General features: G+C 45.2%; 1 protein-coding gene across 2 annotated transcripts in view; it reads right to left on the bottom strand.

Moving 5' to 3' along the window:
- GDPD5 (glycerophosphodiester phosphodiesterase domain containing 5) overlaps window positions 1–24,976 on the bottom strand; it is a 168,390-nt gene that overhangs the window by 102,622 nt on the left and 40,792 nt on the right. For both annotated transcript variants that reach the window (XM_075050253.1, XM_075050255.1), the window contains exon 2: window positions 4,134–4,308. In XM_075050253.1, coding sequence (XP_074906354.1) covers window positions 4,134–4,250 — 117 coding nt within the window. In that variant the 5' untranslated portion in view covers window positions 4,251–4,308. The remainder of the gene's footprint in view (window positions 1–4,133; window positions 4,309–24,976) is intronic.

Consider the following 24,976-nt stretch of genomic DNA (forward strand, 5'->3'; position numbering starts at 1 on the left):
CCAAAGCTGCTAATTTTGGGTTCCTTCCCAGGTGATGATGGCCCTTCTTACCGCACCTAACCAAACCAGGCACCTATCCTTGCCTATTCTTGGCAATTTTCTGGAGGAAAAGATAGTTTTGTAAACATGGGAAGCTTCCAAGGGAAATGTGGGAGACAAGAAGAGTTCCCAGTCACGTTTTGTCTGCCTCAACTTTTATCTCAGAACATTCGTGGTTGGGAAGTACAGCATCAGCTGTGCCTGCTGCTAAGCAGAGAAGCCAAAGCCCTTTGCAAATCGTGATAGTATTTTATCCTATTTGACAGGGAACTAGAGATAAATAAAGATCCCTAGATTTTTCAATACACAGTAACTGCAAAAATAACCAGCCAGCCAATAAAAGTGGCTTCTTCTGTTTGTTGGATAGATGAAAAATGATCATTGCCATTTTCTTCTACAGAATATCTTTCCCCACTCCCACCTAGAATGATTTCCTAGGTGTGATATTTGCTGTGTACAGACAACATGGTTTTGCAAGCAATAAAAAAAAACTGAACAAAACCAGTTCTTAGATTTAACTTCATGTTTATACAATGCAACCCACCAACATCTCCCACGTGAATACTGATCCTGCAACATCTCTGGATGGATTTTAAAAGATGCTGCAGCCAGCCCTGGACTCTACCCCGGGAGCAAGAGCTATTCTAGTGTCGTAACACCCAGCAGCAGTTCATTTCGGGTGAAGCACACAAGCTGTGCACAGAGCACTGTGTTTATACACTGCAATTAGCAGTGCCGCGCTCTGTGTTTAATTGCTGGCAATCCATCAACAGGATCGTGGTATCTGGGAGCTACCTTGGAAGCTGCCATCTGAACTTCAGACCTCTGAAAGCCCATACGGCAACTACAAGCCAAAGCTTATTTACCCACAGTTTCTGTGTTCAGGGCAATAGAGCCCTGTTAAGATGATGCACTGACTTCATACGAACTACCTCGGTTGAATACCTGACGAACAAGCTGTAGTTAGATCAGAAATTGCTTCCTCACACCAGCCACAGAGATTATAATGGTCCGAATCTCAGCAAGACCATTTCTTCTCTTTTATATGCCTTTCATTAAAAAAACATTAAAAATTTAAAAAACATGAAAGGGGGTCTTGCCATTAAAGCTAAAGGCACACAATAGAAAAAGGAATTTTTCAGCTGTTCAAAATTTAAAAAGGAGACCAAATGTGCAGGTTGGGTGTCTTCAGCCCCCCTCCTCCATTCTCAAAAGGTCAGAGGAAAGCAAGAGATAATTACAATTCTAGCAAGCAGTCTCCCAAAAAACTTAGAACTCAAGCTCACAATTAAAACTCATTTTCATGTAAATTTTTAATGTGTAGTAGAAAGCCTGATCTGCATATATTTGGGGGGAAAGGAGAGGAATCATTAAAACTCTGGCTGTTGAGCTGCAGCACAATTCAGAAAAACATTCACAGTTATCAGCAGATTTCAAGGACTCGAGGTTGGGTCGTATTTTAGAAAGTTTGATCTTTTAAAAAGAAAGCAGATAACCATGCTGGAGCCTACACTAAAAAAAGTGGCTCTTGGAATACATGCCTTGCCTTCTGGTAATTACAGGGTAAAACCAAAACATGTGCATACCCTATTCCTTCCTTCCCAGGTAGCTCTAGATTTTTGCAAGACTTAAGACCTCTCAAGTAGCCATACCCCTTTTTATAGAAACCATGCTCAGGAAAACATGTATTATACTACAATTGCATCTACTCCAGTCCTGCAGTGGCTGAGTTTCTCGAGGGTCAGATATAGGGCAATACAATAGGTATTACCATCAATATGCCACTGCCTTTGTGTAAAGCAAATAGGCACCTAAATTACGGTATGGTATTTTCCTGGTTAATCTTTCACAGATACACCCAAATACTGTGGCTGGATATACCTCAATCAGCTGGAGCCAATTAGCATATGTAACACTTCCTATCCCAACCCAATACCTTGGGATCTTGGCAGGTTCTCACACACCCCCGAAGTCCTCTCATGCGGACCAGAGATCACTAAACCCCAACGCTGGGAGCACCTTGTATCTTGGGGTAAGTTAATCCCTGCTTCGGAGCTTCACTCAGCTGCAGAGGTTGGAGTTTGCCATACAAGTGGTCCTGAGTTTGAGTGATACCATGAAACTCTCTCCCACCCCACCTGGAGAGGCAGAGGAATGCCAACACTAGTTTTCAACCTGTAGAAGTTACCTTGCTTGCACAAACAGCCAAGGACTATTTTGCAGCTAAAAAAAAAACGAAAAAGAAAAGAAAAGAAAAAAGTTTCTCACTCATTTTACACATATCCTAGAGATCACACTCATTCTCTGCAGATGCACATGCAAATAGACCTGTCCAACAGAGGACAATTTGCCTTCATTTGCATTTTTCCCCTGCAAATACGGTGTTACAATCTAGCTCATTCCAGCACTAACACCTGCAAGGCACTTCATTGACAGCAAGATGGGAACATATTCTTCATGCTTTGGTTTTGCATAGCCTGTAGCTCATTTTAGACTTTCTTCTCTTGCTCCTGCAATAGCTGTTTTCTCCATTTCTGTTTTCAACAAAGTGGAAGTTGAGGCCTCACATAGATCTTAAAAAGCCCAACTCGGAGACTGGACATATTTTTAAGCCTAGCTCAGGTACCTTTAAACACAACAAATTCCTTTCTAGCACTAGAAAAACAATTGAAATTACAAGTAGAATTGGAAGGCTGCCACTGATATTTTTTGGTAAAATAACTCACTGCAAGCAGAGTCAGCTTTCACTGACAAATTAAGTCAATGGCAATTTTTCTATGGTTTTTTAGCTACGAAGCATAATGTTCTGGTTCACAAGGCATACGGAATTAGGCATTTTGAGTATTTAAGTACATGCACAGATGCCAAGACACTACATCCCACTGTTTTCCTGACAAAGTCTTAAAAACCCACCTACACCCACCACTACGGATGTGCCCGGGTATTTGCTCAAAGGAAACTTCTGCTGGCTCAGAAGCAGTCACTCTGACCCAAGCTAGCCAGACCGAAAGCAGAGGAAAAACAGCACAAACATTTCTACTTTGCAAAAGGAAATTTGTTTTACGCTGCACAAACGCAAGCCATGACTTTTCAATTCACATGGGAGCTCCCGGCCAAGCTGCACCACCAACAATCGATGCAATTCAGAACCAGGAGCATTTTTGGCATGGGATCTGCTGCCCAGAAGTGTTTTCTCCTTAACAGCCTCTTTTCCAGAGGAAAGGCACTCCACAGCCAGGAAGATCCCTGGTTATAAACTTAAAAATAAAACAGAGAAAGTAACTGTCACCAGAGCAAAACTAAGCCGTCAAAAAAGCAATGAAAGGATCTCCTGGGAGCATTGCCAGAAGAAATGAAATTTAAGTTTTGGGTTGGGGTTTTTTTTTTTATTTCTTTAAGTAGTGAGCATACTAAAAAAACCCTAGACAGCATGAGAGCACAGAAGAACAGTAATACACAATCATTAGCCAGAAGATGTAACAGGGCAGCTTTGACGGCAGTTTTTTCACGCTTCTTCCTATAAACACGTCAGTCAGGTCTCATGAGACCCCATCTCACAGCCCCAAACAACAGGGGAAGCGCAAGTCCAGCCCCGCTGCCTGGATTCCCTCTGTCAGAGCTCTTAAAAACTGCATTTATCCAGGGGAGGAAAAAGTCACCTCTAACAGCTCTGCCGTTTATTCCCAGCTAGTTCTCACCTCCTGCTGCCTTTCCCTATACCTACAAACTTACTTTCACATGCCCAGAAGCTAGAAACTAGGCAGAAATGCAGGTCCAACGCATTCAGCCAAAGAAACACAAGCATACCAATAAGACACAGAGCAAGGAGCAAAACAGAAGTCTGCCCCAGCACCAAAAGGAAAATACAGACAGATTTGGCCAAACCCACACCACTCAATCCCTTTGAGAACCACGACCAACCAACCATGCCCCTCTGCTACGTCAACCACATGGTGAGAACTTCTCGCTGACCTCCAAGCCACAGGGCCAGTGGTTTCCGTGGTCTAAGCCAACAATAAAAAAAAAAATCAAATATCCAGCCCTTTCAACCATCCCCAAGTCAGTAGGAAGAGGTGACGCGGTCAACTACCCACCTTGGTGGTGTCATCATGTGACCGCTGGTACCGTTTCCAGCGGCAGCCGTAGATCCCCGTCAGACAGGACAAACATAGCTGCGGCTCGTAGTACTGCAGCGGTTGGTGTTTAACCATGCTCCTTCCAGCCCCTCAGGAGCGAGGTATCAGAAATCCATCAGGTCCTGGGAGCGCCCTTCAGCGAGAGGAGAAAATAAAAGGGGGTAAAAAAAGGAAATTAAAAATGCCAAGCAATATTTCAATACGTTAACAAGCAATTTAATAATTAACCATGTCCTCTGGCTATTAAGAGAGGAGGAATGATAATCAGATCTATTCCCAGCCCTGCCAACATCTCCAGCTTGTTACTTAACAAGACCAAGAAGTTTAATTAGTTTGCGAGTTTTATTTCCTTGTGCAGTTTCTCCCACACCACTAAAAGCAAATGTATTCATAGGAGCCATCAGTAAGAAAAGCCACACAAGAACAAGAGCAGTAGATAGATTATTTACAGCCTGGATGATTAGATTTTTATGAATGATTGAAATGTAAAGAACCATACCCTCCACGAGCACAACCTTAAAATTGAGTCAGAGACCTCTGCAAACTTGAAACCCAGCCAAGGTAAATCAGTTTATCCTGAGCATCCTATGGAGTCTGCAAAACAGTCCCAGACGAGGAGCTAACGCTTCTGTGCGTGCTGGAAGAGGCAGGTATTACCCTCTCCCTTCATATGCATCTCCAACAAGGGCTCACGGGGATGCAGAGCTGGTTGCAGCCTTCACCCAGGGGAAGGATCCCCTCTCTGCCAAACAGCCTTCTCTCCCAAAGGACCAGACTGACTCCGATGCAACTGCTCTGTTTGCCACGCGTGGGAACATCACTGTTTCAAGGGAAGTACTCCGCTCCATCGACTACAGGCTTTGTGCGTCACAGGAGTTTTGTTTTTGGTTTTTGTTTTTTTGGTTTTTTTTTATATATATATTTAGATGCTTGCTTTTGTCTCTGGCGAGATTCGTATCAAGAACAGACCAAGTAATCATACGCTCTTACTAATTCATAGAGTCAGCGTTCGGGGATGGGAACCTCAAAGCAAATATTTGCCAGTCTGGTGACGCCACGCCGCTCTCAGCTGTGCTCAACTCCCACCTGGGGTTTTCCACAGGTTCCTGGTACACACGTGTGCACCCACAGCCCCACACGGTGCTGTTGCGTGGACAGTCGGCGCGCTACAAGCGATGCTCAACAGCAGTCGAGCTTGCAAAGCCCTTGGCTGCCCTTCCAGAGCGTGCAGTTGCATTCGTGCTACGTGGGCAGTCAGGACATCGCACCCTCTCGAGGGTAAACGCTTCATTTCCTTACACGCAGGATCCCCCCCTGCTCAGGTCTTGCAAAAAGCTACGGCAGCTGCGAGCAGCAACATCCTCAGTGGCATCAGCAAAGCATGACAGGGCTTAAGGAGATAAACTAGCCCCCGAAGAGACTTTCATTGCCACATCCCATGGAAGGAAGCCGCCAAGGATGGGGTTGGCTGTTTTTCCTTACAGCTGACGCATAAGGGGATGCCGCAGGTATTGCGAACGCTGCGGCAGAGTCTAGAAATGTCAGCGAGGACACGGGCAGCTCAACCCTTCCAGCCTCTGTCCTTCTTCGTGCCCGTTGACACTCTGTGCTTCATGCTGACAGCCCAGGACAGCCCTGTGCCGACTTTCTCTGACCAGGACTCATCACCCTGGAGGCAGACAGATCTTGCTAGTCGGTCGTCGCGGTTTCAAAGCCCATCAGACCGTTACCGCGCTGTCTCCAGAGCCCACAACCCACAGGTCCTCTGCCTTTCTCTTACACAGACCCACAAAGTGTAGCCTTGTCCTTTCGAACCTCTCTATAACGCTCTGGGCGCTGCTCGAGGCATCGACCCAGGCGGAAGATGAGACACGCAGGACTTGTCCATCCGTCTGTAGCTGGCCCAGTTCCCCGCACGGTTTCATCCATCCCCTCAGGGAGGACACGCAGGACAGAGGCACAAACACATCCAGTTTGAAACGGGAGGTGTTCGCTGATCGTGTCACCCCGCGCTCTCCCGGCTCATCTGCCCCTAAGCGCTGCTGTGTTACCTCCACGGCCTCATGCTTGAGGTCACCTCCCTGCCTGCGTTTCATCTCTTCTCGTGCTATTTATAAAGCTCAGCATTAGTCACTGCACAAGTTGCCTCCTATCTTCAGCTTTTGCCTGCTGCAAGATTGTCCCTACAAAATGAGTTTCCCCCGGTCTGCCTTCCCCACATGCCGGCAGCACACTGCGGGCAGAAACAACTGTCACTTAGAATAGGGGAGAAACGCTGAGGACATGCAGAATTAGATGCTATTTAAGGGTCTTGGACAAAGCCCTAATCTCTGCCCTGAAGACGCTCAGCAGCAAGTGATGTACAAGATGTTGTGGGACATAAGCAGGATGTAAAAGTTATGCACAGCCTATTAACAACTCCACTGCCAAGCCCCATATTACCACCCTAAAAACCAAGTAGGCTACAGTTATGAGAAATCCTTCACGAGTTAATCTCCAAAGGAGAGCATCTCTCTCAATTTCCACCTCTTTCTGCTTTAGTCAGGCATGGCAAGAGGACAGACAGACCACCTCTATCTCTAAAAGCTTTGACCACATATTTTATTTGCTAGCTTATAAGAATTGCGTTGCAAACACAAACACAGGTGGCACACTCAAGCATTTCATCACCCCACTCTTCTGGAAAAGCCCTAGCTGTTTTCCAGCCCAGACACTCAGAGAAGTGGTGCTGTACACCAGCCACACAAGTACAGAGCATCAGAGCTGGCAAACCCTGACTTTTCAAATAGCAATCCAGATCACCTGAAGTGGTAGAGAGCCTAGGAGCAGAGGCGGCCCTTCGGAAATAATATACCATCATTCCATTAACAAAGTTGAATCTCAAGCACTTATTAAAGCTCCTAGCAGAAACTTCACAACTCACAGGAGGCAACAGATACGGCTGGGAAGGGAATGGGGCAAGTTTGGGCCAGCCCCACCAGTTAGCAGGTACATGAAGAGTTCTCATCTCAGGGCTATCACCAGGACCCCCAATTCAACTGCTCAAGATACAAACATTACTCTCACGACTGCATATCCAAAGCCATCCGTTAAAGGCATGAACTTTGCTGCACAAGCAGAGATAGTGGAGGCACCAAAGCCTTTTCAAACTGCATAGCTTTAGTAAGGTACTAGTGCACTTCAGAGATGGAGAGGGACCAGCAATCAACCCTTCCCCCTGAAAAAAAATCCTACTAGGAACACCAACAGCCAGGGTAGATGCAAAAGCTTTGAGTTTATTGTCCAGTTCTGAAGAGGATCTACCAAGCTCCCACAGCGGCATTTAATCCAGCACCTCCCAATCTCCTGGCAGAGTTCAGGAGGAACACAAGTGTTTTCAGTACAAAAGGGGAACCCAAAAGCACACCTGCCCACCAAGACCATCACCAGAAAGCACTGCTGGAAGGTTTTAAGAACAGCAGAATCCACTAAAAACAACCAAGAGGATAAAAATTACAAGCTAGGGAAAAATACAGCTGAAAAGGCTCCATAAGCCACCAAGAGAAGCTCCCACCCTGGTTCCTCTCACTGAACCCCAGCACCAGCAGATCCTATGGGAGCCCACAGATTCAGGCTGCTCTCCATAAAAGCAGTCAGGAGAAGCACAGAGAAAAGAAATCCAACGTGAGTTTCAAGACAAGCCATTCCTAAACGCAGTCAAATTGCACAAGGCACAACCTACAAGCCTAAAATCATTCCCTCTTCTCTATGAGCGTCATGAGCAGATGCACAAAAGTCCACAACAGGAAAACACAAACCACAGCACCCATCCTCCCCACCGCACACACAGACACCTGAGTAGTAACAAGAAATGCAGAAAGACTGAAGCACGGCAAGCAAGATGCTGCTCGAGAGAAACCACACTGATACCATCTGTCCGGAGGTCCTTGCTTGGCCAAGATCATAGGCTGAATACTTACTTATCCTGCTTCCAGAAATGGATTTAACGGAGAGAAGCAGAAAGTCCGTACCTTACAATCACCGTTCCCATGACATCTACAGCTTTGAGGTGGAGAAAGCAGGCTATGAATGATTCAAACCTCTGCTGGTTAGCATTACATACAGAAATGAAAACAGGAAGCAAGACAACATACATTAATTATTCAAATTCAGCAATGTGCACCAGAAGGGGGAAAAAAATTAAATAGAAAACACAAACCCACATAAGCTATGAACCTTGACTTTAAAGATGCATCATCTGCAATGGCTATGAACTTCTTCGAGCTGAATAACTGAGTTTGCCAGCCAGCTTGCCCAAAGAGGGGAAGCAGGGAATAGTCCATCTGCAAATACAGCGGGAGCATTTTCTGAAGGCTCCAGGATGCCTAATTAGCACACACTGCATTCCTGAGACACTGGACTGTAGGTATCCGTTACAGCCTGTGACACATTATTCCTTTCCAAACAGCTTTGGAGGAAAAAAAAAAGGGCAAGAGAGAATTCAAGCTGCAAATTTAAAAGGGAAGCTCTCTGGGGAGATCTGGCCTAAAAATTTGGATTTTTGTCTATATGAGTTAACTCCTCCATCCCTGTAGCCTTAGAGCAATACTCAGAAACCTGGAGCAGAGAGGGAACAGAGCAATCAAGACTGATTGTTAGACCACCTCAATGCCATCATTTTAGCAAAGGGAAGAGCAACAGCATGAGTCCCGAAGTGCACCGAGTAAGTAATGTGAACGAAGCCACGGACTAGCAGGTTTAATAGCATCTAACCCTTTCACAAGGCTTGGTACAGTCCAAGCCTTCCCCTCTAATCCCCCTTCAAGGTTTTTTTTTCTATCAACCCAGTTTCACGCAGGTCACACTGATCTCATTCAGCATCTTGGGACAAATCTTTTAATAGCCCAGAGACAAGCAGCTTACTGCACATCCAGCGACACTACCGACAGCTCTACTCTGACCACCTGCATGGTTTGGTCAGGGTGGTTTGGGGGAGCTGGGAGCTATGGGCTCCTGCCTGCCTTACCTTGACCTGCTACCTCCAGCCTTCTTCCAAATACCCTAGGCTGGTTCAGGACAACAAGCACATGACTTCTTGCTTGAGCCTGCCAAGGGCTCTTAAATTGGATCAGCGCATCCCAAAAAGAAGCAAAACATAGCCAAGGATGCTTGGATGCACACTTATGAATCCTGAAGTCCAAGGAGATGCTGGAGTATGCAAAACCCAAGTACTTGGGGAGAGGAGGACACCCGTGGTCTTCTACAACATCTCCATCCATCAAGATGTGGCTGGAAAGACCCAACGAATGGAAAGCGTAGGCTTTCCTTGAGGAGGCTCCCATGGTTTCAGAGGAGCAGATTTCTTTGGAGAGCACAGGGGACAGCAGAAAAATGCCATCGCCATCACAGCCATACCTCCACGTGCTGCCTCTATACCTGGAGAGGCCAAAAGGCCATCGCAGCAGTGGGACATTCAATAGCCGAGCAGGCCTCAAGCACACGATGTGCAATCTCTCAATAATCAGGCCCAAGGAAACTTGCTCCACTTGCAATGCAAATAAATGCAGCTCCAAGGCTGTTTGAGATTTATCTTTCTTTTTTTTTTTTTTAGCTAACCCATTTTAAAAGAGCTTTGACAGATTCTACCAATTTCCACATTAAAAGAAGTGTTTTTCCTCTCATTGGTGACTCATGGGATCACTGTTTATCAAGAATCTCTGTATAATTTCAACATCTCCATCTCTTATTAAAACTGCTATCAAGCTAGTTATGCTTGAAACCTTGTTAAGCAAATAGTTACCTATACAGATTAGGTGAAAACATCACTGATAACCAATTATCCCTATTGATATTCTTGTAAGTGTTCTTGTCAATTGTTTTCCTAATTATACTGGAAAAACCTGATTTTCCTTAAACACTTTCTAAACAATAGAAGTTAAGCTCTTCCAGAGCAAACCCTCCAATTCCATGGGCAAAAAAAAAAGAAATCCTTTCTCTTGCCCAGCAAGGACTGAAATGATTTAAAGCATTAGAAGGAACTGATCTAAATTCTTGTGACTTTCACAGACTTTTCATGGTTTTCATAGCAATCTTTTCTTTAATATACTGAACTAATCCAAACCAAAGTAATGCAATTTCACTCTCACCGACTTGGAAGATGGAAATGGAAGAGGGACAATATCCCCATCTGTTTAATAACACAAAAACTCTTACAGAGGGATGTTTGCTCCAGCCGTTCCCACAGGAGGCAATCTATATGCACACGCACACTGAGCAGTACTTTCCACATTTTGTTGGCCCAGACCCAGAATATCTCAACTTGCATGACCAAGATTTAATTTCAAGGCGGGAATGGTAAGAGAACACCCCAAAGCCATAAAGAGCCTCAACTGCTGAGATGATGCATTTCGGTGATGGAAGGTGCCCAAGTAACGGCTGTGATGGCCCCCTGATTGCTGAAGACCTCTTGATGACCCAGTGGCATTATTTTTTTTCTTGCTTATGCTCTGCTCTGGAAATGGAAATTGGGTTGGGTGAGAGGCCTCCCTCCCACTTTTCCCAGGCTACAAACATTCAGTTTTATACAGATCACACTGTAGAGTCCCTGCACAAATAAAAGCCAAGTGCTGCTGCCTCAGTGACAGAAAATAGGAGGGGAAAAAATAAAATTTAAAAAAAAATATATTAAAAAAATTTAGAGGTCTACAGACCATGTCCTGATCTATCAGACAACTCTTACACCTCTGAAGGGGAACATCACTGTCTCCCTGATGCCTGGTGATGCCAAAACCCTATGACTACATCCTAATCCAGGGAGACAGCCTGCAGAGCCACTTTGCTTCACGATGTAGCAAGTAATGACCCAAATAGTCAGGATCTGGCTGACGTGTAGCCCCTATGGGTCTGACCTGTTGTTTATTGTTCTTAAATTTTTAAGAAAATTAACGCTTTGAAACTAGGGCAGCATGTAGTTTGGGGGTTGTACATTTCCAGTTAATGAAAATTCAGACTTCAAAAGATAAACACTTCAAAGGGATTACAAAATAAAAACTTAGACTTTAATCTCGTTAAATAAATAAGCACAGTACATACTAACGCCCTCTGCAATCTAGCTTCTTAATGTTTTCCACAAACTAAGGGCATATTGGGTGCCTAACATTTTAAAAGAGTTGAAGAAGCGGAAAAAAGGACACCGGAAAAACCTGTACAAACTTCTTGCAGAGCAATAATCAAATGCAATCTCTGCTTTCTGCACAAGCCTTTGCAATAAAACCTTGCAAGTCGAGGCCTCGGCGCAGCTCTGGAAACCCAACATCTGCTACAGTCAAAGCCGTTAAGAAGAGCCAGGTCCTCTCCCTCCCAACCAAGCCAGGAAGCAACCAATACCAGTTACACAGATCTTTTTAATATTAGTAGGACTGTGCTGCATTTTTGTCTGTGATGGCAGCGGTGGTGGTCACACGTTGCCTGACTTCAGGTTGTACCTGCGCTGGCAGGTCACAGCAGAGTCCTTTCCTACAAGCATGCCCTCAAGGAGATCCCATGTTGCAAACTTAGTCCCAGTAAGAAAATTCCCCATTTAGTTCAATTTCTATCTAAACAGCAGTTTGCATCTGTACATCCTCAAAAAACAGCAGGAACGAGGTTCTGCAATAACCCCAGGTGCCAGCTATGATGTCCAAGGCAAAGATCAACCTACTTTCTTTGTCTTGGCAAAGAGCACCAGGGATGGACAAGGCACGAACAATCCAGTTCATGCTCAGTTCAGATTCTTCTTGGAGAGATATTCAGAAATGGAGACCTAGCTGATAACAGATGAGAATGGACAGATACATGCGAGAAACCCCATGAGTTATGCCCACCTGTTTTCTAAATGACTTTTCACTGGAAACCAGTGCAGCCAGTTCAAATGAGTTCTGCTCCATGCTCAGAAATTAGAAAGCCAACAGAAAGTTGGACGCAGATAGAAAAGCCATGAAGACACTCCACATACTTACCTGGGATACTGTCTTGCCCAGACAGCTCCCGAATCAGAGAAACAAGAAGTAATGTAGACCAAAGATTTCTGCACAAAGGAGACTAAAGTCACTTCGGACTATGAAATAACAGGCGATAAGACATCCAACATCTCCCAGGCTTCCCTAGTTGGAAAAGTCCAAGAGTACACACGTGGACTTTAATGGAGTTTAACGGTGGATTTTCTAAACCACGAGAGCTCTGAGAGCAGGCTAATGCAGCAGAGACCATCTTCCCAAGCCTCTACTTCATGGTTAGATCCAAGTGGCCAAAACACAAACCCTGCTCAAAACTTTTCCTGCAATAGGGGTAGTTCCTGTGTGATAAACTTCTGTGGCTCACCAAAAGGGACCTCAAAACACAACTTCCCTTTTCCCTTGTTTGGTTCATCTCTTCTATGCTAGTCCTTATTTTTAGCAAGCCCTGTGAGCCTTATCTCCCACACCTCCACTCTTCTTAAAAATAAATAAATCTAAAAAAAAAATTAGATGAAGCCACAAACAGGTTCTGAAGTTATTGGAAGAAGCAGGCAAAACACAGATGGGACATGAGGACTTCTCAATAAAACATGGGATAGTTTTGGTCCCCTCTGCCAAAGACTTCCTGGCAACCCAAGTATGAAAAGAGTTTGTTCTTCTGGGGGCTAGTGGGGAAAGGGGCAACAACTCACGAATTGCTCTCATCTGTAAGTCTAATGAGGTTCTTGGCTTTTGGAAGTAGCAAAGAAGTTTTAAGCAGCCGAAAGGGTGTAAAACCCCATTCTTCCTGGCAGTGAATGTCAGCTGTTAGCCACTCCAGAGACAGATGGTTGGTGGGAGTCAAAAGTACCCAAACAAGCTAGAAAAATGCATTAAGTGACACAGATAGAGCTGATCCCAGCTCAGTGTAGCTGGTGGATCTGTCAAAAGTCTGCTTCATCTCTCTGAGTCTATGTTATAGGGGAGACCCAAGTCAGGGTGCCCGTAGGAGAACATCTCCTTGTGCTTGACATGAAAGGCCAGCAAATGTCAGGCAAGATAGGCTAGTGTTCAGCAGGCACAGAAACATTTATGTTACAGCAATGGAATAATGACGAATTCAGTTGTAAGCAAAGCTGAAAAGAAGTTCCAAAAATTACAAAAAAAAAGAGTAGAAGAAAGATTAAGGCAGTAACAGCAACACCCTGAAATCCCATGCCAAGGAGTTAATTAGTTCTATAAGCACATTCCCTTTAGATAGTGCTTTCTGGCTGAGAAAAGCTAGGAGTCTCAGTGTTGGACCATGGTCACTGACCAAGATTAGAAATGCATTTTATGTGAAAAGCTACAGCAGCCCAACTGCTGCACAACCTTTACACTGTGAGAGAGTATACCCCAGCCCAACTGAGCCAACAGTCTGCTAATTTCCAAGCTAGAAAATACCAGGAGACCAGTGAACTTTAGCAGATGCCAAGTTTCAGTTTTACTGTCCAAGAACAAGCCAACTAGACTTTCCAAGAGGGCCATGCCAGTATTGCCTTGAAGGAGCTGCTCGGTGGCATCTGGGACCACCAAATAAAAAGAGGTCACAGCACGCTCTTTTGTCCTTCAGAAAGATGGACATGACACATTGAGAAGTTCAGTCGGGCACCAGGAGATGCTGATGCGTTAAATAGTGAGTAATGAGGTCACCCTAGCACTGCTCAAAAGGAGGGCTCCGAAATCCTCAGCCAGATCAACCAGAAGAGATCCCAGTCACTTTGTTGACGTTTTCCTACATGCAAGTAGTATTCCAGCTAGCAGGGATGGGGGTGTTTGGGAAGAGGGAGGGCAGCATCCAGGAGGCTGTTGGGAGTTTCCATGGTCCAACAGCCCCCCTGTTCGTGCCACTGCTGGTCAACAGTGGGGAGACCACAGGGAGGAACCTCTGGGCTAGAGCCAGCACCAACCACAGAAATAGGCTGGGTGCAGAAGGTTCTTACTAGGCACAGTCCTAAATGCACACAAGCGCCTCTGACTTCCCCAGACACGTGCAGGCACTGACTCCAGTATGTGTCTGGTCTCAGACCACCAGCTCCGCCAGGGAGGAAAACGTGCAGATCACACAAAGTCATTGCAGCACACCAGTTTGGAGCAGTGGTGAGCGCTGCCTTGACACCATGCCTGGTGGAGTCACCTTGGGACAGGATGCCAGAAACATTCAGACCAGCACAAGAACGCAGCAGTTCAACAGTTAAAAAAAAAGACCCAAACCAATAGCTCAACAGTTAAGCTGGGGTGAGACAACACAAGGACCCAGACAGCACCAGGAGTGGCTGTTGATCTTGGCAGAGGACGTGGAAGAGGAGGTATCTGAGCCACAAAACCAGAGGCATGCAGGCAAGCACTGAACAGCTCTGGGAGAAGGTGGAAGGGAAAGGAGGCTGTGTCTTACCCCATGTTCAACATCTATTGCCTAAAGATCATCTGAGAGAGAATGCGCTGTGATGCCAGCATGGTCTGGGTGACAAAAACACATCAGCAAGGCTGAGCACAGAGACAGCCGAGGTGAGAGAAGAGAGGAAAAGCCATCAGTGGAGGAAGACAACAAGACAAAGCACAGCTAGATGCTGAAAACTCGGAAGGGGCTCAAGCGCAGACAAAGAATTTAAAAATATTTCAGAAATTAAGAAGATTGCATAATATTTTTCCTTTCCACAAACTCCAAGAGTTTTGCCAACTTCACCAAGCTGCAAAACAAAAGTTTACATCAAACCTTATCCATTTTCAGCATGTGTTTTTGCTGAGGAATCAAGCAGCAACAGAACTGGTTTTGAACATGCACACCCTGACAAGCAGTTTCCTTTACAGACAAGCTTTTCTCCCCCCCCATTACACTTTCCTACACACACCCCTGAAGAGTTCACCGTAATCACACGTGAATTGTATTAGCTGGCCCTCCAAGGGGAAGTTATAATCTTCTCTGGACGGTGTTAGCAGCTGAAGCAGAAGCCTGTCCAACACATTGCTGTAGAGAGCTCGTTGTCTGCTTTCCCTAAGACACATTCCCTGCTGAACTGCTGAAAATTTGGTTCATGCCAGCAGGAAAAAAAAAAAGAAGAAAACTGCATGAACCATGCCAATAGCACTCATCTGAGAATGAGCAAAATGCCTCCACACCCACTGCATGCACTTTAATTGAAACAGTAAGGGGAAAAAAAACCAGCAAGATTCATTTTACAATCAATATTCTACACGTCTGCTGTGCAACTGCTGTCCAGAGAATTAAGCATGAATGTCTCTGGCTTAATGAGAGGTGGAAAGTCCTAGTTAAATGGATTACAAGCTCTTTATTTCCTATGATTGATTCCTTCCATACGGTTGCAAGAAACGTTCGTCGAAAAAAATGTTCTTAAGCAGCAGAGAAGCTAAATTAGCGAAGGAGCAAGCTTGCTTTCACATAGTCGCTGCTCCTCATCTCCCATTCCGCACACAGCCAACACGTGCAGTGCAGCGCCGAAATCCCCTCACTGATCACATTGGCAACAAGATGTGCACACACAAGACCTATTCCCTCCACATCTTCCAAGATGTCATTTCTACTTCCCTTTCCAAAGCAAATATTCACTGCTCCCCAGCAGTTTGCTGTTCCTCTGTCGCTCCCCTGTTCTACAAACCGGATACCATTTCGGCTTCCTACACCAAGAGTGCATAAATTAATTTGATAAGACTCTAATCACACAGCAAACTCCTTCCCACTACAAACACACTGGATGTGCTGGGGCCAAAGTAATCAGAAAAGAAGATAGTCAGCAGGATCTGGTGACGTGAAACACTCAGAGAAGTCAACTCCATCTCCCCAGTTTTGGAGAACTTTTGGCTCTAGCACTTTTTGTTTCCTTCTCATTGCGACTGGACTGATTTGGAGCAATCAAGACAAACCAACTGACATTGGAAAGGCCTTAGAGGTATTCACTTTTGGATAGAGCACCCTAAAAAGCCACGAGCTAACTGATGAAGCCCAGGAGAGTTCAACAAACAAAGTCAGCCTGGATTAGGAGATGAATACAAGAGGATTGTTGACTGATCTTTATAATATAGATGTGGGGTGGGAAATACCAAAGTTCTTGGCAAAAATAAGAGCATGAATGCATGTGATATGAAGAAACAATGGGAGCTGCTGCCTCATGCCTGGGAATGGCAGATGTGACATGAGCTCTCAAAGCAGTCTGAGAGGTCGGTGGCAGACACGTGCACCACGTCTCTCAAACCACTTCTGACTCGGGGAGGCTCTCGATGCCAGAGGTATCTCTGAAAGGTTGTACAAGGTCCATCCTCGGAGGTTTTCAAGCCCTGACTGGACAAAGCTCTGAGCAACCTGGTCTGAGCCCAGTGCTGACCCTCCTTTGAGCAGAATGAGATGGCGCAGACCCCTCCTGAGGTCCCCTCCCACCCGAGCAACCTGATGGGTCCAGGATTAAATGAAATATCAAGTGCCACCCCCCCACAGGAGCCTCAACTTCCAGAATGACACGCACATGTGGGTTTTTCAAGCAAGCAGCTACAGCGCATCCTGGAAGCCCTTCTCAAAGTGACTCCAAATTTGAGATGTTGCCCCCCACAGCTACTCCAGTCTGTGAGAAGATAATTCTCTTCTCACGAGTTGTCAGGGCAGACTCACCCAATGAGCTGTTTCCATTCATCACCTCCACTACAGTTTTCTCATCACTTGAAACACACATTAACAAATATCAGAAAACTGAGATATACACAGCCTCCATCCCTATTTAGCACAGCCCTTCCTCTGTCAGAAATCAAAATATCTGCTAACATCCAGTTTAACCACCCTTCTTCTGTTCCAAAGACGTTCAATAAAGCACAGGTTTGTCACACGTTCCTAAAGCCTCCTTCCAGTTATTACTGAATTCTTCCCAGTTCTGTACAAATCAGCCTCTGTTCAATGCAAGGAGACATACGTGAGAGTTTCCCTCCCAGAGGGTTTACAAGCTCAACCTAGACACTGCGCAGTGAATGAAAATGGCATCTAAGAAAACAAGTGGGTAACAAGAGACAGGTTACAAGCACCCCATCACACATCAACACCAGGTAAATATTGTCTTGACTGCTGATGCGTGTACTCTTTCAAAACCTGGAGTTGATCTTTAGTAAGGCATGATTAAGGGTGAAGTGATTTTACTCTGTTTGCAGCAGTATAAATCTTTCAGAAGGAAATTTTCTCAATTGACTTGGGAAGCAGTTGCAACATTCTCAAATGCTCCTCGCTTTCCAAAGAGCATCTCGAAACGCTGGTCAAGGTCAGTCTGACTCTGGCATTAGAAGTGACACATCAAGGGAAGGGGAGAGAGGGTGAAGTCAGGAAGGAAACTGCCCCTCCATCCACAGGGTGACTCCCAGCGCGAGCAGAGGAGATTCACAGTCATTTCCAACCCATGCCTGGAGAGTCCTGTTCTAATAAAAACAAAAAAACAAAACACCATCTGCCAGTTACATCAGCTACTATCTTGTTTTCCTTATGGAAAGGACCAGTCATGAGGGATTCAAACTCATTTACTGATGCAAATCCAAGACCTATTAGTCAAAGTGCTTTCAATCATTTCTGAGGACTTTTAATACAACAAGCATTAACCCACTCTATTCCAGTGCCTTCTCGAGCATCACCGACTCTCTTCCAGACAGCTACCAATGGTACCGCCACCCAGCCCATTATCAACAGTGATGAGCAAACTGGCATGTTCAAGATAATCATCATTAGAGTGAAACAATGACATCTGCAGCAAACTGTCTTCACAGCAAGACAGTCGTCTTCCCTCCACCCCACCTCCAGTGAAACCCTCCGCAAAGCTAAACAGGAGTTATTTGGGCAGTCAGTAAATCGTAAAGAAGAGGGGTACCCTGTAACTTGTGAAATGCTGAGCACTGCAGCCATTTCTGCATCTTTCCCCCTCCTTATTCACAGCCATCAGGTGACTGATATCAGTCAAAGGTATCCAAAGCAAACTTGTGGCCAGGTTACGATGAGCCTGGGGGTCTGGGGATGCTGGCACAAAGCTCTGCATCTGCTGTGCCTCAAAGCCCTAATAATGCCCATTTAGGTCATTGCTTATGATCCTCAGCCTCATGCTGAGCTCCTGAGGCAAGACCCCAAGGGGTCCATTAATACGTAGCTATGGAGTTTGGTGGGAATTGCTTCCAGCCCAGAGCAGCTTATCCAAACATCTGCAGGAGCTAAGCAGCAAGTCCCACAGGAGCCCAGAGGCCAGGATGCAACCTGTATTTCTCTTCCCTTCCCTGTAAAACACTAGGCTTCCTAGGAAAAAGGAGAGGCTAAAAGTTCATTTTTCTTAAGTAGCTCTACGACACTGCAGTAGTGAAAAGAAAATGAAGGATACTCAACAGATTTTTACACAAGCATTAAGGGAACAAGAGAAACACATGCTAGTCCTCAAGGCTATGTGTGCTCTGAAGACAGAAGCACCTACCCAGGTGGGTCAGGCACCTCACACACCTGGAATACAGACCAAAAAGCAGCCACATCCCAAGAAAGCAGAGGATGACTTTCTGGAGCACAGAACTCCCACAGAAAATCTTTTTTTTTTTTTTATTCTCCCCTCCTCCCCATTTATTAAGAGGCTCCCAGGAAAATTAGCCTATGTAACTTGAAAGGGCAAGCCAGCTGCACACAAACACAGCATTTGAAGGATTAAATGGCTTTTAATTAAGCCTACTTCACTTCACTTCCCAGTAAGCCACTTTGGGTTTTCATCTTAAGTCAATTCAGATTAAGAGCCTGCCTCAATAGGAATGTTGAGGGAAGCTGCTGTCTGCTTAGGAAAACAGGCAGCTTTCCTTACACTAGCCAAGAGCTAAAAATATCTTTATTTTCAGCTAATTTTCCTAAGAAAACACAGTGTGATTGCATAAGTGTCTCTGTTCCTGTTCTCTTCTACCCTCCCCTACCTTTCCTTCCATCCCCAAGCAACAATGCCCTGGAGCATCAGCCTCTTCCAACCCACAAAGCGGTTATTGCACTGGCAGCAAGCTCTCCAAGAAGAGTTGCTGCTGGGTGGGAAAGGATCAAATGAACCTCACCCACAAGAGAAAAGCAGTTCTAGTCCAGCCCGCTGTCAAAGACTAGTCAGCATGTACAGCTGGAGACATGAAAGGATGGAAGTGGGAAGATTAAAGATTTGAAATAAGTCCCAAAAGAAACTAGATTTCATTTGCTCTTGGGTCAACGTTTTTTGGTTAAATAGTAAAACATTGAGAGCACCTCACATTAAATAACTTGCTGGATGGATGGCCAAGCCAGTTTCTGCCACCCTTTTGAACACAACTGAAAAGGTCCTGGAAAAATACTGGCATATTCATCAAATTAAGAGAAAGCACCAAGTACCCAAACCAGCATCTCTGCAAGTGTGAATTCAGCAGAAATTTCAGGATTAGGGTGCATAAACACTAGAAGCAAACAAACAAACAAAAAAACCCAAACAAAAAGACCATCGGCAATACCTTTCTTTTTGTTGGAATGGTTCTTAAATATTACTGAAACTCAAGGGCAAATCAACATAAAAATTACTGTTCCCTGGATGAGCACACCTGAGTTCAAAGCCACCAGTATCCAGACTGGATAAACCAGAAGACTTAATTCCAAAGGAAAAGAGCTGGCCAAGAAAGAAAGAAAATGAAAACTACAGAACCAGAGGGGGGTTTTCCTGAAAAAAATGGTAACAAAAATGGTAACTTCCTGACTAGAGGAACATATTTGGAAAGTACATTATGGGCATGGAAGAAAGGAGGGAGGTATTTGTCTCTTTGCCATTTTGAGAGACTGTAGTGGAAGGCTGCAGGGAGCATTTCTCAGCTGGGTAACTGGTCAGACTGGAGAATAAGAAAAAAAAAGACAAATGAGGGGGGTAATAATCAAGTGTGCTTCATGTCTTTGTTCCCAAATCTGGCAATCTAGGTGTTTCTCCATGTCTTAAGAATTATTTTCAACTGAAAACAGGGAAACCAGACATGAATGCTCAGTCTGCTTCACCGCTGCAGGAGTTTGACCTCCAGTTTCCCTGCATCCACGAGATGTGAGCATCACGGTCTAGGTAAGGCACGGGAGATAAACAAGAGCTTCCACCTTGCTTGCCAGAACTAGAAGGCTTTGCTTTCCCAGCTAGGACACAATTTATGAACCAACACGGGTACGTTCACATGAAGATGACGGTCCAGCTGACGTGTGACAGCAGGTCTGTCTGGCCCGTGGTTGGTTTAACAGTCGCTTGAATTTCTCCGTCAGTCTCCAGAAGACCGTTACCTCCAACAGGTCCTTCTTCATTCCCAGTAGCATGATCCTATTTTGGGATTCTGTGGGCTTATCGGCAATATGTTTGACTGGTGTTTTGTTTCCCATCTCGGCTATCTCTTAAGCTGGTTTAAGAGCAGTTACGCAAGAGTCCTGGGTTGCAATGGGAAGGAGGCACTTCCTTCCCTGACCTGAATTCTGACATTATTAGCACATCTTCCAGATCTCTATCAGCCCCAGCCTTACCGAAAGTACTCATTTCAGAGATGTAAAACAAACCACTTAGCTCCCCCAAATTAAAGTATTTTAGGTTTTATACCACAGAGCACTTTCCTAACCAGACAGTGATTGTTTCTCCTGAAAAGGCACTGAATGGAATGACTGAGAAACACCACCTGAAGCAGTGTCTTACCTTTTCCAATACAGTCAAACCACAGCTCAGCTATCACGTAAATCTAGTTTCAGAAGTTCTTAAGCCAAGAAAGCTGGGAAGAAACAAACACATGCATCTTCAAGCCAGCAAGAAGCTGATCAAGAATTCCCAAGGGTGGATGAGACAGAAGATGCCTCACACATTAAAAGTCATTCTAATCTCTGCACCTACTAAAGCTAATGGTGTTAAACTAATTGCCTTCCTTGGGTCTAAGCCAATGGGTGTCAAGTGAGAGACATGAATCAAATTTTGCACATTCTTCCTGCCCTCTCCAGTTGAGCCAATGATTTTATTACTCAGATTTCTTTTGGTCCCCTTTGAGATACAGGCAACTGCTAGAAGACACCTTCTTTTCTAGCCGATTCAAAGGGCAACTCTTGATATTTTATTTTTTTGTGAATCCTGTTGTGAATTGCGTATCAGTCAAAAAAACCCAGCAGATTTAAACCCCTTGGCTCGTGCTCTTCTGTGTGGTACAGAGTGGGGTTGTGGTGGCCCCTGCTCATCCAGCAGCACTTTTGGAGTCAGCCTGTGCATCCTGCAACATCACACCAGGCTCTGGCAACCCACAAGATGCAGCTGTCAGGGTTAGTTGATCAACTTGCTCTTCAGATAATTTCACAGCTGACCTGAGCAGGTGGCTGGATTAGATGACCTGAGCTCCCACCCAAGCTGAACTATTTAATCTATGATTTTATATATATGTACAGGAATCACTTCCTTCAAGGAATGTAAGGCTCTGCCCCAAACCCCAAGTTTTGCGTTCCAATAAGCTCTCAGAAATTGCTTGACAGCAAATTACAGAGGAACACTTCCTATTCTGCAGACTGCTTGATCAGAGCCAGGCTTACAAACCCACTTGAGCTCAGAGGAGCATCTAGCTCTCAGCACCCAAAATCTGCCCTTACAAGGTAGCCAGAACCCACATTTTCCAAGCTGGGTTCACTTACAGGAGGAGCATTCACCCAGAAGAGAAGCTGTTGAGCCAAAGGGATTTTCTAACTCTTTTAGAGTGTGAATTGGGAACACTGGTGCCCTATCACTCTGCATAAATGCTTCTGAGCCTTCATTTTCTTATCTCACCAATCAAGGCAAAACATGGTCCTGTTCTGCAGAAAACACGGCTGGACTCTTGCCCATTGCACCAGTAGGACCAATGTGACTGGTCCGAGGCTGCCTCCTGCCTGGAGTTGTCACTGACACACTGGTGGCAACCACATTGTACAAGAATATTGATGAGCAAGGTCCATGTTTGAGTGATGCTACCTCAAAGTATCATAAGAAAACACAGGAAGCAAATAGAACAAATTACTGCTTACTAGTCAAGGTGAGGAAAAAAAAAAAAAAGGCTTTTCAGGAACCTGAAAGCCCAGAGGTGTTGCATTTCCTTCACAGACCTATGTCAGTTTTTCTCCCATGCATCAAGGCACTGTAGAGAAGCAAGGCAGGCAGTGCTCAGGCAGCCTCCATACAGGAAAAGTTTTGGAGAAGTATCTCTGCCTCCCTGCCAGGGAGAGCACAACCCAGTGACCTGGGAAAAAGAGACCACCGCTCACACCATGTTCAGAGATTACTTGAAAAGAGGACTCAGGAGAATTTAGTATTTTCCCCTTTTCCTCCCTTTGTAAATGGATGTTTTCATTAGAGAAACCAAGCGCTTTACCAATTTTTAAAACAGCCCAAGGTTTACAGCCAACATATAAACTCCAAAAGAGTGCAGCTGGTCAGGATGGAAACATCTTTTCCAGCATAAACCCCTCAAGCTAGCAATGTTGGCCAAACTGCTGTAAATCACCATCTTCTCCCTCTTTAATCCTGGCTATTAACTTCTAGCTTTCTAAGCAATTTTGCATATTCCAGCAAGTTGGGGTTTTGGATCATGCTGCTTTCCAAGAATGCCCATTTCTCTCTTTAGCAGCACAACAACTGCAAGCTATCGAGTAGCCTGTGGTATTTAAAAAAGAGTGATAACATTTTCATTGGGCTGGAAAACACACTGTCCCAATATAACTAATATCTCGTAAAATCAACTTGAGTTCTAGGCATTTTCAAATGGAGTTGTTTGCTATTCAATCTTCTGCCAAGCCCTCGAGAACATCACATTTTCTCCTTTTTTGTTCCATTTAATATTTACTGACCAAAGCCTGTTAAAACATTCCCTTTTTTTGCAAACAGCCAATACCACCTGCTTCCAGCAGCAGGGACGAGAGCAGAGCATCACGCACCCATTTCTATTCCGGTGACGTTACGCAAGTGCCTTCTTCACACACCACCTACGCTTCGGTCCTCAATCTGTTTGGCTTCACAGCATCCCTCTGGAGTGAAAACACAGAGGCAGCTCCATGTCTCGTCTAGCTCCATCTTTCAATGGGCTGTTCGTGTTTCTTTTCACAGCTTAATAAGGTTTTGTTCCCCGTGCTGGAGAAGCGTCTTTGCCACCTAGCACTCGCTCAGCCCACAGGTTTGAACCCAGCATATGCAGCTTGTTCAGCACACCCAAGCTCAAGAGCCCTCTCTCTGCAACAGGTAGCTCAGTTTTCATGGGGACGTAAGCGTGATTTCTCTTAAATCTCTCCTTGAGCTCAAAGTAGACGTTTTAAACATAGGCTCCTGAAAGCCCTTGGGTTTTCTCCTTAACTAAACTGACATGTCAAAGCTGTTGTTCTTCAAACCTGCAGATGAAAACCCAGGCTATTTACTGTAACAGATCTGCAAATTTGACAAGCCCAACTTTGGTGGTTGGCCACCAGGCACAAAGAAACAATCACAGGTATAGACATGCGTAGAAATAGCTGAGAGGGGTAGAGCCAGCCATTCTTTGGTAATGGGATGCTCAGTAAGCGGCACCTTTCCCTAGCATGGGATCCTTCCCAATAGGGTTCAAGGGAAGTTTCTTCTCAAGTTCTTAAGCTTCACAGAAAGTCCTAACAGTCTTGCCCAAAACACTTCAGCCACGTGGCAGGAGATAATCCTGCTGACAGTTTGGTCACAGCTGCAGAGCGCTCCATGTGGTCCACAGCCAGCACATAGCTAGACTGCACCCAACTTCAAGATCATGAGTCCAACTCAACACTACACTGCTGTCTGCAGACCAGACCCAGGGTAAACCGAGTCTTACGTCCAGCCAACACAAAACAAGCTGCTTGAGGCCCCGTTGTAAACTCCCTGCACAGGCAGTTCCCTGCCATGTGCTGGAGGAAGGCCAACCATTCCAGCTATCCCACTATTGCAGCAGAGGTCAACACACAGCTGGATGCCCTAGGATGTGTTTAAAGCCCACACAACAGTTTAGTCTCTCCCCACCATGAACCATCCATTGCCTCCACATTTATCTATGAAAAAGTTTCCAAAAACATAAGGCTGCTGGGCTTTCAGATAGGAACAGACTCAGTGGTTGTGCCACTAAGGTCACGCCACCCTGTTAAGGAAAGTAGCACAGAGGGGACCATACCGTATTTTAGACGCCCTTTCCTATGGGAAAATGGTTTTGCTTTCTTCTGCAGCAAGATCAAAAGAGTTGATATGACCCTGAGCTGGTAAACCCCGACCCTATGCCACCAGCTTTCCCATTGACTTCCCCAGTTCCTCATCCCTTGTTCAGAGACTTCAGGAACTAGACAAGATGCAAAGTAATGGGATCTCCCAGGCTTGCTTGGAAAGGATGCAAAGGCTTCACTTATTACATTATCATCACAGCTGAGCTCCCTGCAGCTTGTCTTGTCTGTCCCAAGAGACTTCTACAGAGCAAATGACATCCAGACACATCCACCCCACAGCAGCACAATGAGGCTCTCACAGAAAATGTTGAGGGTTTTACGCACAGATGGCAGGATCCGAATTCTTTGCTGTCAAGATAAGGAAAGAAGAATGGACACTTGGGGATTTTTTTAATATATTGATTATTTAAGGGGAGTGAGCTAAGTGGCTACAAACTTATGCACCTTTCAAGGGCCAATATCCCTAAACTTCAGAGCTTCCTCCTGTTACCAACATTACTTCAGGATGAGCAAAAACCACACAAACAGTGGCATCCTCAGTGCATCAGCTCCAACCCCCTACCAGAATCCACAGGTATCACTGGAGGAAGGAGCAGAGCACACAGAGCAGATCAGAGAACAAA

Source organism: Buteo buteo, chromosome 18 (assembly GCF_964188355.1).
Source record: "Buteo buteo chromosome 18, bButBut1.hap1.1, whole genome shotgun sequence".
NCBI classification, from domain to species: domain Eukaryota; kingdom Metazoa; phylum Chordata; class Aves; order Accipitriformes; family Accipitridae; genus Buteo; species Buteo buteo.